At 33.5% G+C, this 21,107-nt stretch overlaps 1 protein-coding gene across 1 annotated transcript; it reads right to left on the reverse strand.

Annotated features, from left to right (window-relative positions):
* Positions 1-18,782: 18,782 nt before the first annotated feature.
* LOC110882284 (F-box protein SKP2B) lies at positions 18,783-20,772 on the reverse strand. The gene is given in 4 exon segments (XM_022130347.2): positions 18,783-18,821; positions 19,754-19,912; positions 19,915-20,101; positions 20,413-20,772. Coding segments are annotated over 4 exon segments (576 nt in total). The 5' UTR covers positions 20,604-20,772.
* Between the last annotated feature and the right edge of the window lie 335 nt (positions 20,773-21,107).

Below are 21,107 nucleotides of genomic sequence, written 5' to 3' on the forward strand. Positions count from 1 at the left end.
TTAAATTAATGTTTACTGCCTATTTTACCCTCAAAATTCTAGTACAATTTCTTTGTATGTATTGCTTCAAAATATGTACGCGATGTAAAATTACATCTCCGTACATCACTTCTCCTTTTTATAATAGTATAGATAAATATAAAATTAACTTAGGACATTTGTCACAATTCATCTAACTTGTTCTTTTTTTTTAAATCTTTTCTTTATTAGTATATATATAAAATATTTTTAAAACATGTGTTTGACTTTTAAACCACTTCTCTTCATGATTTTTGAACAACCATAATTTTTTATACGTTAATATTTTTATTTTTAAATTACAACGAGCAAACGAACATTTATTCTCTTTAATGTGAGTATAATATTGCTATAATTTTTCAATTTAAAAAAAAATACATTATACGTGATTACCAGTGTCTGTGTCATCCGTCGCATCACGCAGGTATCCTCTAGTATGTGTGTGTAGACAATAGGAAGGGATGTTGGTCGATCACTGATCAAGTTACATTTAAGTTTTACAATTTCTCCCTCCAAAGTAGCTTCGATGAAGTCGATGCTAGAAAAATGTTTAAAGATAAGTGGACATCCAAACTGCTAGGTTAGATAGTGATTTGATGATGTAAGAAAATCCCCACTTGGGTCTTCAAGATTTTTTTTTTCAAGAGTAAAACTATAATTGACACTTTAATTCAAATAGTTTTTTTCTTACCATTTTAGTCCAAATAGTTTTGTTTTCTACCATTTTAGTCTCTGACTTTTATCATTTTTTGTCATTTTCATCCAACCCACTAACTCCACTAAAAAAATTTAGTTAACTTATGTGAATTTTGGCCAAACCACAATTTTCTTTCTTTTTTTTGCATGTGTGATGGTATGAGATGGTGTTGTGCCGGTTTACAGTGAAGATGATGGCGGTGGTTGTTGGTTTTACGATGATGGCGACGGTGTTGGTTGATGACGTGGGTAGCGGGAAAATGGCCGGTGGTGGTGGAAATGGTGGGTGGTTGGGTGTGTGGTGACGGTGCAGGCAGGTGGTGGCGATGATAGAAGGTTGTGATGGGGTGGGTGGTGAGAGGTGGTGGCGGTAGTTGATGAAAATGGCAAAAAATGACAAAGTCGGGGACTAAAATGGCAAAAAAACAAAACTATTTAGACTAAAATGGCAAAAAAAAAATTGGATTAAAGTTGCAATTTTAATCAAACCTCAGGGACTAAAATGATAATTTATTTTTTTTTCAAACATATTTTTGTTTGAAAGGGTTAGCGTGTTTTATTTTCAACTTTCCCTAAATAATATAGAAATGGGATATACATATCATATTTGAATTTAAGAATTAGCAGTTGGTGATTAGTAACTAGATAGTGCAACCGCGTGCAGGAGCGAAATTACAAAAGGGTCAAGAGGGTCCGTTGACCCTCCAGCTACCCAAATTTCTCTGTTAGTCGAGATTTTTTACTACATTGACCCTCGTCCCTCTCGCTCTTATGAAGTTAAAATGAACAAAGAAGGTATAAGTGTGAAAGAAGAAGAAACAATCGGAGTTTATTATTTTTTTCAACGATATTATGAATTGAAGAAGAAGATGCATTTAAAAAAAGTATTTAAAGTATGATTTTTTAAAAAAGATACTACGTGAGAGCAGACCTATGCATAGCTTAGTCAATCAATAGGTAGCAATGATCTATCACTAATATATTATATTATATTTTTTTTTTCATTCAGGTATTTCAATTTGTTTATTGTTAACGGGCGGACATGTGGAAACACATTTGTGTGGACCTTAACGGGGCGTCACCTTTTGTTGGAGGCAGATCATAGAAACTTATGATGAGATTCAACATGTCTTCATTCTCTTTGCTTTTGATACATCTGGGGTCTTGTCCCCATTGTTATCAATTTCTTGAACAGAGTGTAGCGTCGTGCACATAAATCTTTTGACTTTGAAGCACCATAGCTTTGTTTTTGGTATGATTGGTTTTGTTATTCAAAAAGGGGTTATGGCCGAGCTTGTTAACCGTTTACCAGCCATTCTATTGCATCGCGTAATAGTCTTATCTTAATATTATCTCTTTTAAGTGGTTAAAAAAAACTCATAGACCAATGGGCCTATTATAAAAAAATGGACCACTCTAATGGGCCTCGTAAGATAAGTGGACATCCAAACTGCTAGGTTAGATAGTGATTTGATGATGTAAGAAAATCCCCACTTGGGTCTTCAAGGTTTTTTTTTTTCAAGAGTAAAACTAAAATTGACACTTTAATTCAAATAGTTTTTTTTCTTACCATTTTAGTTCAAATAGTTTTATTTTCTACCATTTTAGTCCCTGACTTTTATCATTTTTGTCATTTTCATCAAACCCACTAACTCCACTAAAAAAATTTAGTTAACTTATGTGAATTTTGGCCAAACCACATTTTTCTTTCTTTTTTTGCATGTGTGATGGTATGGGATGGTGTTGTGCCGGTTTACAGTGAAGATGATGGCGGTGGTTGTTGATTTTACGTTGATGGCGACAGTGTTGGTTGATGACGTGGGTAGCGGGGAAATGGCCGGTGGTGGTGGAAATGGTAGGTGGTGGAGTGGGTGGGTGGATGGTGACGGTGCAGGCAGGTGGCGACGATGATAGAAGGTTGTGATGGGGTGGGTGGTGGGAGATGGTGGCGGTAGTCGATGAAAATGACAAAAAATGACAAAGTCAGGGATTAAAATGGCAAAAAAAAAAAAAACAAAACTATTTGAACTAAAATGGCAAAAAAAAAATATTTGGACTAAAGCTGCAATTTTAATCAAACCTCAGAGACGAAAATGACAATTTACTCTTTTTTTCAAACATATTTTTTTTGAAAGAGTTAGCGTGTTGTATTTTCAACTTTCCCTAAATAATATAGAAATGGGATATACATATCATATTTGAATTAAGAACTAGCAGTTGGTGATTAGTAACTAGATAGTGCAGTCTCGCACCGGAGCGAAACCACAAAAGGGTCATGAGGGTCCGTTGACCCTCCAGCTACCCCAATTTCTCTGTTAGTCGAGATTTTTTACTACCTTAACCCTCGTTCCTCTAGCTCTTATGATGTTAAAATGAACAAAGATGGTATAAGTGTGAAGGAAGAAGAAACAATCGGAGTTTATATTTTTTTCAGCGATATTATAAATTGAAGAAGAAGATGCATTTAAAAAGAGTATTTAAAATATGATTTTTTTTAAAAAGATACTACGTGAGAGCAGACCAATGCATAGCTTAGTCAATCAATAGGTAGCAATGATTTATCACTAATATATTATATTATATATTTTTTTCTTTCAGGTATTTCAATAAGTTGTTTATTGTTAACGGGTGAGCATGTGGAAATACACTTGTGTGGACTTTAACAGGGCGTCACCTTTTGTTGGGCTCAAGGACAATCGGTCTGTGACTGGCCAAGCTATGTTGAAGGCAGACCATGGAAATTTATGTTGAGAATCAACATGTCTTCATTCTCTTTGCTTTTGATACATTTAGGGGTCTTGCCCCCAAAGTTGTCAATTTCTTGAACAAAGTGTAGCGGTTCGTGCATATAAATCTTTTGACTTCGAAGCACCATAGCTTTGTTTTTGGTATGATTGGTTTTATTATTCAAAAGGAGGTTTTGACCAAGCTTGTTAACCGTTTATCTGCCATTCTATTGCATTTGGTAATGGTCTTATCTTAATATTATCTCTTAAGTGGTGAAAATAAACTCACAGACCAATGGGCCTATTATAAAAAAATGGACCACTCTAATGGGCCTCGTATAAAAATATACCAATATTGAAACCCTAAAATCTCCTTCAAATAGCAGCAGTCGCTTCAGAAACGTTCACAATCATCCTCTACAACCTCTTCGATCTCCCATATTCTAAACATGTTTGTATGATTTTTTCAAAGCAAGACAGCTTCTTGATTGGATTTAGAATTTTCGACGGTCCAGTCGGTTAATTTTACTCAAACTTGCAATATGAAATTTCAATCAGTATCACTCGCCTGATTCTGATTACTGATGTTTTAGGCCCTTTTATTACTGATATATTATTTTAATATTTCCATTGTTATTAATTTTGCAAACGCACTCTGTCCCAAAACTCCTGTTGGAAATGTTTTGAGGCAATTTCTACGTTTGCGATAGTGAGTTTTTGTATCCAGTTTGTACTCGTCTGTATGGATTTTATGTTCATACTGGACACATGACTGGATTACAGCTTATAAACCCTATGTTTTTATTCAGTTAATTTATATGCTTTAAAATCTGCTACTGAGTATTACGGTGGATTAGAGAAAAATATGAAACACAGAAAACTACTTAAATAGAGAAATAGCAGAATTATTCTGCTTGTTGTGGCTGTCATTAATTCGGTTTCTTACCTGAGGCTTTTTGAGAACTTCTGAATGGTCCATTCTTGGGAACCAGTAGGATGAATCAGTAGGTTGTTTGAACTATTAAGTACTGGACAAGTAAAAGGTATGAATCATTAAGAGCCAGTACGATGTTTAAGGGTGAATGGAGTGGCGGCGGTAAACCTACTCGATACTGACCCCCTATCACTGCCAACCATTTTTGTCGATCAAGATTACCGAATTGAGGGTGTTTTTGGTGAAGGTTCACCGATTCGGTGGTGAAGGGAGGGAAAGGGGTAGAGAGAGGGTGTGTGGTGGGGTCTATTTCTTATTAACCAATCATACATTTTTCTTTTTTTTTTAAATAGTTTACCTAAACCCTAGTAGGCAAACCACCGTCAACGTTTTTTAGCATTAGGTAAACAATTGACATGACGTTATGTGATTGAGTGAATTAAGAGTTTATGTATTCCATTAAGTAACCACTCCCTTCACCCTAATGTTATCTGTTAAGGATACAAGTGTTTGACCAATTAGAGGTCATAACCATTTAAATATTTTCTTGTGAAACAAACAACCCTTTAACAGGCTAAAGGTCAATCAAGGCAGTTAAACAGAACTGCTAAAGAACTTTTTAAACAACTTTATTTCCGTCTATCATGAATTTCCTTGGTTGATGGTGGACTAAGAGCTAAGAACACTCGCAACAATTTGTAGTCATATGCAATATCAACCTTTTTTTAGGTAAAAAACATAATAAAGGTGTATCAAGGGCCACTAAATCGACAATAAAATCCATGACCGATAAGAAAACTTCTATGATCAAGTCAAAAAAATGTGCCTAGATTTAAAGGTATAAAATGTGCAGCGTAGCCAGGGATGATGACTTAAAGCATTCACATCCATTCTATTATTTTTTTTTCTTCCTAAATTAAACTAAAAAACACTATATCTTATCTTTTATTTTCAATTAAATAATATTCTTTTATACCTTTATCATTAACTTTTCTTTTTGCTCCATTCACAATTACTTTCTAAATATATTAAAAAATTATAGGGGTAAACACTGTCCTTTTAAATATATAGATAAACAGTAATATTTTATTTCTCCATTCACAACCAACTTTTTATACTCTTTATATTATAAAAACTTAAAGCAAAGATTTAAGTCGGTTGCATATTAATGCTCTTAGTTATTTTATATTGGAATATATTTTGGATGACTGTCAACATGTTTCGCATGTTTTCTTTTTTGCTTAAACCCATTAAACCCATTTGGCATGTTGAAAGTAATAAGTAGTCGAATAAATGGGTCGAAATTTTCACATGAAAGAACATTCGTGCAAAGGTTGCAGATGAGCTTGGGAGTCAACCTGAGCAAAAGGCAAGCAAGATGATAACCATATTTCCATTTAAGTCAAAATGAGTTGTTTAATCTAAAAAATAGAGTAAATTCCTTTTTTAGTCCGTATGTTTTAGTGGTTTTAGTTACTTGAGTTCAAAATAAAAAACAAAGTTAACGTCTCGAGTCCCTAATCATCATATATTATAATGTTTTGAGTCTGAACAAATGATGAAATGTTTGACTCAAAATGTTATAAAATGAGTGGCTAGAGATTCGGGACGTTAAACTTTTTGATTTTGTACTCAAGTGTTTAAAAACACAAAAAATACAAGAACACAAGAAGTAATTTACTCTAAAAAATATGTGTAGTTGTTACTTTGTAAATGGGTAATATATTCTTTTTAGATATTCGTTAACTTCAATTAAAAAATTTTAAAATTTATGAGAAAAAGTGTTTTGGGTTTTTTTGGGTTAACCTGACGTATTTTGTTATCCCCACACCCTATGGTCTTATGCTTTCAAGTTTTTTTTTTTTAAATTGATTTTTTTGCTTTTTATCCAAAATCTATTTGATTTATTTTTCCTTAAAACCTCAAAACCTTTCATTTTTACGTTTAACCAAAAACTATTAGTTTTATTTTTACCTTTAACCCTAAAACTTTTCATCTTTTATAATTTAATCTCACAATTTTTTAGTTTTAGGTTTGGTCCTCTATACTTTTCATTTTTCACAAAATTTTTATTTTACGTTTTGTTCTAAATTTTGTGAGTTAATACCACGTGCGTGTGTGGTTAAACGTTTTTACGTCGTCTATTTTTTTTACTGTTTGACAGGTTAAACGTAACGCGCTGCTCCGAGATCGACTTAGTTATTCTTTTATATGTTTTACGTTTTGGTTTAATTTCTTCGCATTAACACGCCACAACTTCATTGTTAGTGGTCGCTGGTATTAGTGTGACATTAGTGTTCGCACCGGGTTTAATTACGTTAACGTTTTTTACGTTTTACGCACTGGGTTTTTACGTTAACGATAATTTTTACGTTTTACGCACCGGGTTTTTACGCGCCGGTTTTTAATGATAATTTTTTTTAATGATTAAAAAACAGATTTTATATTACGTTTTTTACGCCCCGTTTTTTTACGAGCGTTTTTTTACGGAACGTTTACGCCTCGTTTTTTTACGAGCGTTTTTTTACGGAACGTAAAAAGTTTTTACGTTAACGTTTTTTACGTTTTACGCGCCGGTTTTTTACGTTTCAAGCGCCGGTTTTTTAAACGCGCTGATTTTTACGCCGGGCTTTTTCAAGAATCGTTTTTTTTACGCGCCGTTTTTTACGTTAAATTTTTTACGTTTTAACGCGCCGTTTTTTTAAGTTTTACGTTAAAATTTTTACGCTTTAACGCGCCGTTTTTTTTACGTTTTACGTTAAAAGTTTACGTTTTACGATAAAAAAGTTTACGTTTTACGTAAAACTTTTTACGTTTTACGTTTCACGTAAAACTTTTTACGTTTCACGTCAAGCTTTTTACGTTTTACGTTTTTACGTTTTACGTTTTTACGGTTTTTTACGTTTTACGTTTTTACGTTTTACGTTAAAAAGCTTACGGTTTAACTTTTTTTTTTACAAAAGCGTTTTTACGCAAAAACCAACGCACCCAGAAAATGGCATACTCGGGAGGTGTCTCAGATAGTTTGCTATCATCATCGACGCCTCAAAAAAAACCCAACAAACAAAAAACAAAAGAACGAGTGGATTCTTGAAAAAAACGAAGTTTCGGCTCAGATTTTCCGACAATCAGAGGCTGCAAGGTGGGGTTGCAGGTTCAAACAGATTCAAACCGCCGATTCAATAAGGCACCGGATTCAACTGATTTAAACATTCAAAAGGAAACAAGAACATCATTCAAACAGATTCAAACCTGTATCAAAACCAACAGATTCAAAAGAACACAAACTTCATTTAAATCATAGATCAAGAAACAGGGGCATTTAGAACGATTGCCCTTTCAAACTTCAAATCCAAGTTCACTGTTTGCAAAAATCAAACCCACAAATAAAAAGATCTGAGATTGCAAAATCAAACCCACAAATTAAAGATCCAAATATCAACACCCACCTATCTTCTTGCAAATCCAAAAATAAAAACAAATCATACCAAGATCTAAGTAAAAACAGAGTCAAGATTGTTCAACATTCAAAAAACAAAAATCCAACCGCCACCCAATCACCGGCACAACCGACATCAAACGGCACGACCAGCACCACCGGGGACCAAACCATACCTGTCGTCGGAACCGGACAATTTTCAGACACCACACACCACCCCCCTGTGCGGCGGCGGCATCCTAGGGTTTTATCTCCGTTAAACGGTGTTGAACGGCGGCGGAGGAGACAGTGACGGTGGCGGCGGTGTCCTAACTTTCAGACACCACGAGCCAATCTCTCTTTCTCCGGCACTTTCTTTCTCCCCTCCGATTTTCTCTCAAACTTGAGAGGAAGATAAATGTGTGTGGCCAGAATCATCGCCGGAGAAGGATTACAAAGAGAGAGAGAGAGATGAGAGGGATGAGAGGTTCACCGGAGAGGGTTCACGGTGGCACCGCCGTCACCGTGCCACCGCCGCCGTGAAACAGATGCCCACCACCGCCTTCCGCCTCTGTTTGGGGGTGGCCGGCGATTAGTTTGGAATCAAGAAAGTGGGGGTGAAGAACATTATTCGGCCGGTGGGTTTTGTTATAGAGAGAGACAGAGATTTTGGGGGTGAAGGATAATTTAAGAGAGATGAGAGAGGTGAGATGGATGAAATGCTGACAGAGAGAGAAAGACAGAATTGACATATGGGTTAAATGACCAAATTACCCTTTTTGTTGGCTGAATATGATTGGTGGAGAATGGTTCTCACGGTTCTTACAACTGGGGGTGGTTCTTATTTTAGCGGCTCCCTATAGGTATATATATATATACCTATATATATATATATATATATATATATATATATATTTATAGTGGAGGGTTTAAATGAGAAGAATTTTTTTGTAAGAAGAAAAAAGAAGAAGTTTCAACCAATAAGAATACTCCATTTTACTTCATTTAATATTTGCATTTAATTTTAATATAAGAGTATATTGGTAAACTTACATAAATCATTAATTTGTATTCTTCCCATTTAATAATAAATTAAATTAAATTTGTAACTCCTTTTCAAAATATATATTTTTTCCAAATTAAAAAAACAACTTAATTTAAAGTGTAGAATAAATTACTAGTTGTGTAGGATAAATTACGAGTTATGTAGGATATATTTCGAGTTGTGTAGGATAAATTTCGACTGTGTAGGATAAAATTCTATAAGGTGTAGGGTATATGTAGGAAAATTTTGATATGTATAGGTTTTGTATATTATATGAAGGATAATTTATTACTATTTGACTGATTAATTAAAGAGAGAAAAATTAATGATATGAGTTATAAATGAAATAATATTTTACTAATATGCCCTTTCTTCTTTTTCTTCTCACATTAAATTTCTTCTCAAATGAACCTTCCCCTATATATATATATATATATATATATATATATATATATATATATATATATATATATATATATATATATATATATAGGGAGCCGCTAGAATGAGAACCACCTTGAGTTGTAAGAACCGCGAGAACTACACCCCACGGAGCGCCGTTCGCCGCGATTTTTTTTTACAAGTAGATGTGTGCATTATAAACACGGTCGTAAAAAATCACGGCGAACGGCGCTCCGTGGGGTGTACTTTTTTACACCTCAAGTTTGGTGAAAAAAAAAGAAAAAAGAAAAAAAATTAAAAAACACCAAACTTGAGGTGTAAAAAAGTACACCCCACGGAGCGCCGTTCGCCGTGATTTTTTACGGCCGTGTTTATAATGCACACATCTACTTGTAAAAAAAAAATCGCGGCGAACGGCGCTCCGTGGGGTATAGTTCTCGCGGTTCTTACAACTCGGGGTGGTTCTCATTCTAGCAGCCCCCTATGTATATATATATATATATATATATATATATGTATATATATATATATATAGGGAGCCGCTAGAATGAAAACCACCTCGAGTTGTAAGAACCGCGAGAACTACACCCCACGGGTGGGCGTTCATCACGATTTTTTTTACAACTACATGTGTAAATTATAAACACAGCCGTAAAAAAAAAAAATTTTAAACGCCGCGGCCGGGGGGGGGTAGTTTTTTACACCACAAGTTTGGTGAAAAAAAAAGAAAAAAGAAAAAAGAAAAAAAAATTAAAAACACCAAACTTGTGGTGTAAAAAACTACCCCCCCCGGCCGCGGCGTTTAAAATTTTTTTTTACGGCTGTGTTTATAATTTACACATCTAGTTGTAAAAAAAATCGTGGTGAACGCCCACCCGTGGGGTGTAGTTCTCGCGGTTCTTACAACTCGAGGTGGTTCTCATTCTAGCAGCCCCCTATATATATATATATATAAATAGATTTTACTTATTATATATAAATATTAAATCACGTAAAGTCCTCGTGTGTTATCCTAGTTATTCCAAGTGGATCAACTTATTGTATCTTGTCTACCTTCTATAGACTAATCCTCGTGTGTTATCCTAGTTATTCCAAGTGGATCAACTTATTGTATCTTGTCTACCTTCTATAGACTAAACCGTGTAATGGACCTTGTATGTTACAATGTAATGAAAAGTCGAGGACATTGTTTGATGCAATGCAATGAAAACTTTTCATTCTTGTAAAAATTCGTTTCGTGAGAGCGTCCTAGTATGGTGATTGTAGTTTAGACTCGAGAAGGATTCTAGTTCACTACAATCGAAGCTCTGATACCAATCTTTCATACCCCCTCGTAGAAGAACCGCAGGGTGTGATTATGAAAGATTTCCATAGCATTCGATAGTGTAAACATCTACATGAATTAAAATAAACAATGATGCCAATTGTATATAATATTTGAAATAATAATACAAACCAAAGTGTTTTGTTTTTCATACATGAAGCATGAACTACACGTTTCCCAAAATACTTTAAACAAAATACAGATTTTTGAAACAAGGCTTTAACCCCTATATTCTGAAAGAGGGCAGAATATATAAGGCAAACCCTCCAAAGAGGCATCGTTCCTTGTTATCCTTGTTTTTGACGTCCATACCATGTAAGCCTTTTACTTTCCTGAAATACATGCTAAGTAAAAAGTCAACAATAATGTCGACGAGTTCAGGTGTTTTGTTTTGTCACAAACGAATCTTGAAAACATTTGATAAACTTTGTATTAAAACCGATATGCATAAGGTCAGTGAAATTCTTGATCATTAATGTTTTGCAAGTACATTAATATATTTGTCACAATAAGCTAGTAACCAAACCTCGACAATGTTATCCGTCGTATCAGGCCACTTAGTGCCTTGCGACTTGTGGGACACTAAAGCACTTCTGTAGGGTTTCACGGAGGAGGAGTGGAGCATGCCTAGACTTGATAGATCTATCAAATTGTTCCCCGGTGTCTATTGTGACTATTGGCTATTACTAATGCACACGCTTATGTGCACGTGATCTAGTTGATTTCACTCTATAACTATCATACCATTATGTAACAGGTATCTCCCCTAGAATTTTTTAAAGTAAAAACATTTAAAGGAGGAATCGTGAAACTTACGGCTTGCGTTCGTACAATATGCTAGCAATCAATCATGTTTTCCCTGTTTTGTATCAGACCTATAAGACCTATAAGTGGCCTAATTTCGTATCTTGTACATATATTTTAGTTACTCTTTTAGCATTTTTTCAATACATATATATATATATATATATATATATATATATATATATATATATATATATATGACAAAGATCCGTTAGGAACCACCCCTTATTGCGAGAACCGCGAGAACCGCGAGAACCAGTGTGAACACAAACAGTAATTCCTAAAAAAATCTAAAAAACACCCAAAATTTTTTTTTTATTTTTTTACTATTTTTTTTGAAAAAATCGCTATATTTTGTTAATAAAAAAAATAAAAAAAAATTCAAAAAAAATAAAAAAAAAAAAAAATTTCGAGTAACAGTTATCCATGCACATGTGCATATGTGTCGTTTCTTTGTCAAATTCCGTAATTCATTACAAATAATAGTCAATTGCACTTTCATTTACACTACTACGTGTAATACACTATCTTTTACATTACCAATGTTAGAAATGCACATGTGCATCTATATGTATCAACAGGAAATAAGTTGTTTTGGTACACTACTTTCTTTTTCATCTATCATTCCATCCATAATACACAAGCATGCACATGTGCATTTCTGTCATTTCTTTGACAAATTCCGTAATTCATTACATATATTAGACAATTGCACTTTCATTTACACTACCATATGTAATACACTACTTTTTACATTACCAATATTAGAAATGCACATGTGCATTATATGTATCAACATGAAATAAGGTGTTTTGGTACACCACTTTGAATACACTTTCCCTTTCATCTATCATACCATCCATAATACACTACCATTACCTCCTACCATCCATAATACAATACCATTACCTCCTACCATCCATAATACAATACCATTAACAATATTTTCACTTTATTACATGTATGTAAACACCATTTATACCATCCAATCAACATATTAAATAAAAAATTGACAACTATAACCAAACCATCAACCACTAGATATAACTAACCAAAAAACATGCATATGGGTCTACTTCTCCATTCAAAATCACAAACTTTTTGTACCAAAACACGTTATATCATGGTTATACCTAATTATGCACATGTGCATTTTGAATATTGGTAATGTAAAAAGTAGTGTATTACTAATGGTATTGTAAATTAAAGTACAATTGTCTATTCCTGATAATGTATTACCGAATTTGTTGAAGTAATGATACATATGCACATGTGCATGGATAACTGTTACTCGAAAAAAAAAGTTTTTTTTTTTTTTTTTTTTTTTATGGAACGAAATATAGCGATTTTTTGTTAAAAAATATTAAAAAAAATAAAAAAAAATTTTTGAGTGCTTTTTTGATTTTTTTTAGATTTTATTTTGTGTTCACATTGGTTCTCGCGGTTCTCGCAATAAGGGTGGTTCTCGCATGAACCTTACCCTATATATATAGGACAAAGATCCGTTAGGAACCACCCCTTATTGCGAGAACCGCGAGAACCAGTGTGAACATAAACAGTAATTCCTAAAAAAATCTAAAAAACACCCAAAAATTTTTTTTTTTTATTTTTTTACTATTTTTTTTTGAAAAAATCGCTATATTTTGTTAATAAAAAAAATAAAAAAAATTTTCAAAAAAAAAAAAAAATTCGAGTAACAGTTATCCATGCACATGTGCATATGTGTCGTTTCTTTGTCAAATTCCGTAATTCATTACAAATAATAGTCAATTGCACTTTCATTTACACTACTACGTGTAATACACTATCTTTTACATTACCAATGTTAGAAATGCACATGTGCATCTATATGTATCAACAGGAAATAAGGTGTTTTGGTACACTACTTTCTCTTTCATCTATCATTCCATCCATAATACACAAGCATGCACATGTGCATTTCTGTCATTTCTTTGACAAATTCCGTAATTCATTACATATATTAGACAATTGCACTTTCATTTACACTACCATATGTAATACACTACTTTTTACATTACCAATATTAGAAATGCACATGTGCATTATATGTATCAACATGAAATAAGGTGTTTTGGTACACCACTTTGAATACACTTTCCCTTTCATCTATCATACCATCCATAATAGACTACCATTACCTCCTACCATCCATAATACAATACCATTACCTCCTACCATCCATAATACAATACCATTAACAATATTTTCACTTTATTACATGTATGTAAACACCATTTATACCATCCAATCAACATATTACATAAAAAATTGACAACTATAACCAAACCATCAACCACTAGATATAACTAACCAAAAAACATGTATATGGGTCTACTTCTCCATTCAAAATCACAAACTTTTTGTACCAAAACACGTTATATCATGGTTATACCTAATTATGCACATGTGCATTTTGAATATTGGTAATGTAAAAAGTAGTGTATTACTAATGGTATTGTAAATTAAAGTGCAATTGTCTATTCCTGATAATGTATTACCGAATTTGTTGAAGTAATGATACATATGCACATGTGCATGGATAACTGTTACTCGAAAAAAAAAGTTTTTTTTTTTTTTTTTTTTTTTTTTTTTTTTTTTTATGGAACGAAATATAGCGATTTTTTGTTAAAAAATATTAAAAAAATAAAAAAAAATTTTTGAGTGCTTTCTTGATTTTTTTTAGATTTTATTTTGTGTTCACATTGGTTCTCGCGGTTCTCGCAATAAGGGTGGTTCTCGCATGAACCTTACCCTATATATATATATATATATATATATATATATATATATATATATGAGAAGGTTCATTTGAGAAGAAATTTAATTTAAGAAGAAAAAGAAGAAAGGACATATTAGTAAAATAGTATTTCATTTATAACTCATATCATTAATTTTTCTCTCTTTAATTAATTAGTCAACTAATCATTAATTATCCTACATATAATCTACAAAACCTACACATATCAAAATTTTCCAACATATATCCTATACATTATAGAATTTTATCCTACACAGTCAAAATTTATCCTACACACCTCGAAATATATCTTACACAACTCGTAATTTATCCTACACAACTAGTAATTTATTCTACACTTTAAATTAAGTTCTTTTTCTAATTTGGAAAAAGTATATATTTTGAAAAGGAGTTACAAATTTAATTTAGTTAGTTATTAAAGGGGAAGAATACAAATTAATGATTTTTGTAAGTTTACCAATATACCCTTATATTAAAATTAAATGCAAGTATTAAATGAAGTAAAATGAAGCATTCTTATTGGTTGAAACCTCTTCTTTTTTCTTCTTACAAAAAAATTCTTCTCATTTGAACCCTCCACTATATATATATATATATATATAGAGAGAGAGAGAGAGAGAGAAAGTATAATGTACTTCACGCCTTAACGTACATTAACGTACTTCACGAAATATATAACATGCGTAATTATTTTTTTGACCAAAACAACGTGCGTGATTTTGGATCCCATGCGTGATTATGTGGTCCCATGCGTGATTATGTGGTCCCATGCGTGATTATATGTTCCATGCGTGATTATACCCCTGATCCAATGGTTACCATTGTCTCCTACGTGAAGTATGATAAGCCGTGAAGTATGTTAACCTTTCTCTCTCTCTCTCTCTATATATATATATATATATATAAATGGCTTAGGTCCGAGTTTAAGAAATTAACATGTCAAGGTTTAACTCGGACCTAAGCCATTTATATATATATATAGGGGACCGCTAAAATGAGAACCACCTCGAGTTGTAAGAACCGTGAGAACTACACCATACGGGGCGAGGTGGACCAAAATTTTTTTTCATAAACATAGATGCGTGTATTATAAACACATTTGTAAAAAGAAAATTCAAAAAAAAATGTCGTGTGTGTAGTTTTGAGCACCACAAGTTTGTGTTTACGGGTACAGTAAATCTTACCGGAAAATTTACGGTACCCGTAAACACAAACTTGTGGTGCTCAAAACTACACACACTACATTTTTTTTTAATTTTTTTACAAATGTGTTTATAATACACGCATCTACGTTTTTGAAAAAAAAAATTTGGTCCACCTCGCCCGGATCAAAAAGTTCTCACGGTTCTTACAACTCGATGTGGTTCTTATTTTAGCGCAATTCTATATATATATATAGGTAGAGGATCCTGTAAAAAGTGTCCAAAGTGTGAGAAGTGTATTATAACACTACATATAATACTATATAACACCATATAAACACCGTATAACAATATGTAACATCATATAGTACCATATAACACTATGTAACACTATATAACATTATATAACAAATATAACACTATAGTTTGTCTGATAGCATGTCTATGATAGATGTATAGTGTTATATATTGTTATATAGTGTCATATAGTGTTACATAGTGTTATATTGTGTTATATGGTGTTACATAGTGTTATACGGTGTTTATATGGTGTTATATAGTGTTATAATACACTTCTCACACTTTAGGTCCTTTTTACAATATCCTTACCCTATATATATATATATATATATATATATATATATATATATATATATATATAGGGTAGGGTTAATGCGAGAACTACCTTTATTGCGAAAACCGTGAGAACTAATGTGAACACAAAAAAAATACCTAAAAAATCCAAAAAAACACACAATTTTTTTTAATATTTTTCTAAAAAAAATCACTATATTTCGTTACAAAAAAAAACTTTTTTTCGAGTAACAGTTATGGATGCACATGTGCATATGTATCATTTCTTGGACAAATTCCGTAATATATTACCAGTAGTAGAAAAATGCACTTTCATTTACATTACCATCCGCAATACACTACTTTTTACATTACCAATATTAAGAATGCACATATGCATCATTATGTATAACCATGATATAACGTGTTTTGGTGCAAAAAGTTTGTGATTTTAAGTGATGAAGTAGGCCCATATACATGTGTTTTGGTTAGTTATTGATGTGTGTAAAATGCAACATATAAATTACATCAATTGGGTCATAAAACTAACCATTTTTTAGTACTAATGTTGGAAAAAGTGTGCTTTTGTTTTTCTTTTGTATTTTCAGGACCAAACGAGCTTAAATAAACAAAAGGAACAAATATGTAGCAAAATCTAACATAAATACAAAGAAAAGGAGTGAACATGGCATGCCCGACCCCTCGACAACATCTCCCCAAGCAAAAACAAGAAACAGAAGGCTGACCACGGCCCGTGCCCAGCTAGGACGGGGCGTGGTCAGGTGTCTGCAGAAATGGACAAAGCTATGGAAGCTTCTATTCCCAACACGGGGGCGTGGTCAACGCTAAGATTTGCAGAATCTTGATAGTACAGATACGCTTCTGCACACGGGGCTGTGCCCAGCGAACACGGGGCCGTGTGGAGCCTAATGTAGACAAGAGCAATTAATAAAGGAAGAGAAAGTGGAAGGCCACGGGGCCGTGTCCAGCGGACACGGGGCCATGGCCGAGCTTCTGTTCAGGCTATAAATAGGGGTGCTTGGATCACTTCAAAGGCATCCCTTGGCAAACCACCTCTTTCCCACTTTGCCACTACTCCACCACCACTACAACACCCACATCCACCACCATCATCCATCATCCATCATCCACCTTAGAGTGTATGTAGTAGTCTCGGGATCCAAGATTGATCGTAAGAGTTCTTGTTAATCAAAGGCCATGTTTGGCTAAGTCTCTTACATCACTTGGCGAAGACAAGCATTTAATGTAATACTTTTGATTTTTAATCTTTTCGCACTTTTTATTTGGTTTTGTATTAATGACTTTAATAACTAGTTTCTTATGTTGAAGGTGAAACTTCTTTATCATTTGTCCGTGGTGTCTTGGCATTACCTTACTGTCTATATAAAGTAAAAGATTTTCACCATTCATATCTCTACGGTCTATATAGAGATATGTTGGCTACCTGGTGGGGGGTTAAGGGAATGGTTTGGTAAGGTTCTTGCCTTGTTCAGTGGATAGATCCTGCAAGGACCTGGGTCAAGCTTAGTAGGACCTCCTTCAATACCCACTAGTATTGGATAATGGGGGTGCGAATGGCTTGATCCCCTCATATGTAAACTACTATTAATACATTAAACCGGCTACTTGGGATTGTATTCCTGCTGACTCAAACCACTTAGCCGAGGGTAACGTCGCCTTCAAAAGAGGGGCCTACCACTTTACGCATTAATAACTTAATTAATTATCTTTCAATATTCCGACCCTTTGGGATTGTATCATTGCTGATTCAAACCACTGGGTTGAGGGTCACGTCACCTTCAAAAGAAGGGCCTACTACTATAACTAAGATAATCTCTTAGAAAGTGCAAAAGTGCGGAAATCATCAAAGGTTACATTAAAGGCGAGTCGGATCCAACTGATTCATCTTGTCTATCTGTTTTTATTTTTATTTTTATTTTCAGCATTTTAGTTTTTATTTTCATGTTTAAAACCTTTTCTAAAAATTTTGATTTGATTAGACGTTGTGGATAAGCCGGTACTTAAAGCTCTTGTGTCCTTGGATGACCTCGGTATCTTACCAACGCTATACTACGCTCATGATGGGTACACTTGCCCATGTGTGTGTTTAGTGTTAGTAGAATATCGTGTTTTATAAATTTAAAACTTGATTAATGTGTTAAAAAGGGCTTAAAATATAAATAAAAACATATCACACCCAACACACACCCGTTATATCTAGTGGTTGATGGTTTGATTATATTTGTCACTTTATGATGTAATATGTTGTTTGGATGGTATAAAGGGTGTTGATGTACATGTAATAAAGTGAAATATTGGTAATGGTATTGTATTAGGATGGTAGGAGGCAATGGTATTGTGTTACGGATGGTAGGAGGTAATAGTAGTGTATTATGGATGGTATGATAGCTGAAAGGGAAAGTGTATTCAAAGTGGTGTACCAAAATACGTTATAACATGTTCATACATATAGATGCACATGTGCATTTCTAGTGTTGTTAATGTTATAACAAGTTCATACATATAGATGCACATGTAATTGTTAATGTAAAAAGTAGTGTATTATGAATGGTAGTGTAAATGAAAGTGCAATTGTCTGATATTAGTAATGTATTACGGAATATGTCAAAGAAACGATACATATGCACATGTGCATGGATAATTGTTACTCATATATATATATATAGAAAAAGTATATCGTATATTACGGCTTAACGTACTTCACGTACGACAACGTGCTTGATTTGTTCTATAACATGCGTGATTAATGTTTTCAGTATGCGTGATTATTGTGTTTCAACATGCGTGATTTTCGATTTTTGAGTTATAACGTGCGTGATTTTAAAATGAACGTGCGTAATTACCTGTCGTACGTGATGTACGTTAAGCCGTGATGTACTTTAACCACCTCTAGTTGTAAGAACCGCGAGAACCAGTTCCTAATCATTAGATCAAAAAGATGGATGGATTAGATTAAAAGTAACTAAAATGAATATTAAATACATTTTGTCTTATTATGTCTTTAATATTTTAATCCAAAAGGGTAGTTTAGTAAAATTACTTAATTTTGTTTTTATTATTTTTTATTACTTTTTGTTTTATTATATTACTTTTCATTTATTAAAAAGAATTTTTTTATTAAAAGAATTTTTAAATTCAAATTTTTTTAACAAGTCAATTTTTTTGCGTGACGGTTTTAACACGCCGGGCTTTTTCAAGCGTCGTTTTTTAACGCGCCGTTTTTATGCCGAGCTTTTTCAACGGTCATTTTTTGAACGCGCCGTTTTTTCAAGCGTCGTTTTTTACACTTTTTTTCACGTGCCGTTTTTTACACGTTTTTTTACACGACGTTTTTTACACGTTTTTTTACACGTCGGTTTAACGCGCCATTTTTATGACTTTTTTTAACGCGCCGTTTTTTACACTTTTTACGTTTTACGTTAAACTTTTTAATCTTTTTACGTTTTACGTAAAACTTTTTACGTTTTACGTAAAACTTTTTGCGTTTTACGTTAAAATTTTTGCGTTTTACGTTTTACGTAAAACTTTTTACGTTTTACGTTTTGCGTTTTACGTAAAACTTTTTACGTTTTACGTTTTTAAGTTTTACGTTAAAAAGTTTACAGTTTCGTTAAAAAGTTTAGGGTTTAACTTTTTTTTTACAAAAACTTTTTTACGCAAAAATGAACGCACCCAGAAGTAGCAAACTCGGGAGGTGTCTCAAATATATTGTTATCATCATCGACAAGGGGGGAAAATAAAAAACAACAACATCAAAACAAAGTGTATCTCGAAAAAAAACGGGTTTTGGCTCAGATTATCCGATAATCAAAAGGCTGCAAAAGTGGGGTTGCAGGTTCAAAAAACCTACCCTCCGCCGTCCTTTCCCACACCCAAAAAGGTTCAAAATCTTCAACTTTCTACAGCGACTACTAACAAACTCGAGACCATCATCACTAAAACCTGAGCAGTCACTGATGTTGAGCTTAGTTAAGTTTGGCCAGCCACGGGCCAAAGCAGAAAGGGACGGAATGACGGATCACCAAGTTTAGAGTTTATGCTGAGGTCAAGATCCTCCAAATCATGACAGTTATTAGCAATGGTCTCGACTATATCATCATCAAGCAGCGGTTCAAACTTTTGCCGAAGGGTCAAACCCCTTAGTTTTGTGAGCTTTGGAGCAAGAGAAAGCACCAACTTGTTCATGTTATTTGTGCACCTTTTGTTTTTATTAGAATTGAAAATGATATACATGAGGGCCAAAGTTCATAAATATATCAAGATGAAATAATAGAAAACTATACAACTAGCACAGCCCAACCCAACCCAACCATAATGGACTACTAAGTCTAGCCAAAACCGTTTTAACTGACCCGTTTCAAAGGAGACGATTAAACGGACCCATGAACATAGTCATAGAATCAACATTTAAAAGAAAATCTTGAACATCATACACAAAATCCACACAAACCAATCACAGAAACAAACTGTAAACAATCAAAGACATAAAAAAAGATGAAGAAAAGATACCAAGAGAGTGAAATACGAGAAACTTCACTGCAAATAACATTTCTCCATCTACTACAAATTCCAGAAGCAACGATCACCGTCCGATCATCCATGAAAGACACGATCTTCATCAAAAGTTCCAACTGAATCTCCTCCCACTCTCTTTTTACCCTACTCTCACCTCCAGACTTCATCAATTTCTCACCTTCCATCGTTGAAATTTTCTAAATGATCAAATTGAAATTGTACGATTTGGGGGAATTAAAATACCCTAATTCCTCAAATGAAGAACTAGGGTCTTTATTTCTTAACAAAATAGAAATGGGAATTGAAACGATTAGGGTGTTCCATAATTGGAAGCTAATTTCAAAACTGGGGTGAGAATTAAATAAAGAGAGAGAGTGTCAGATTTAAATGAAGAGAGAGGGTGAGATTAGACATTTGGGGTAAATGACCAAACTACTCTTTTCATTGGCAAAATATGATTGGTGGAGAGTGGTTCTCATGGTTCTTATAACTGGATGTGGTTTTCATTTTAGCGGCTCCATAAGCTTATATATATATATATATATATATATATATATATATATATATTCGGATCACTCACAAATCCTCTAAACTCACATTAAGTTTCTCAGTAAAAGCCATGCGGTGGGCATTTAAACATGTCCGGACCACTTCAATCAAACTCGGATCTTTCACCTAAACTATATAAA

Source organism: Helianthus annuus, chromosome 16 (genome assembly GCF_002127325.2).
Source record: "Helianthus annuus cultivar XRQ/B chromosome 16, HanXRQr2.0-SUNRISE, whole genome shotgun sequence".
NCBI classification, from domain to species: Eukaryota; Viridiplantae; Streptophyta; class Magnoliopsida; order Asterales; family Asteraceae; genus Helianthus; species Helianthus annuus.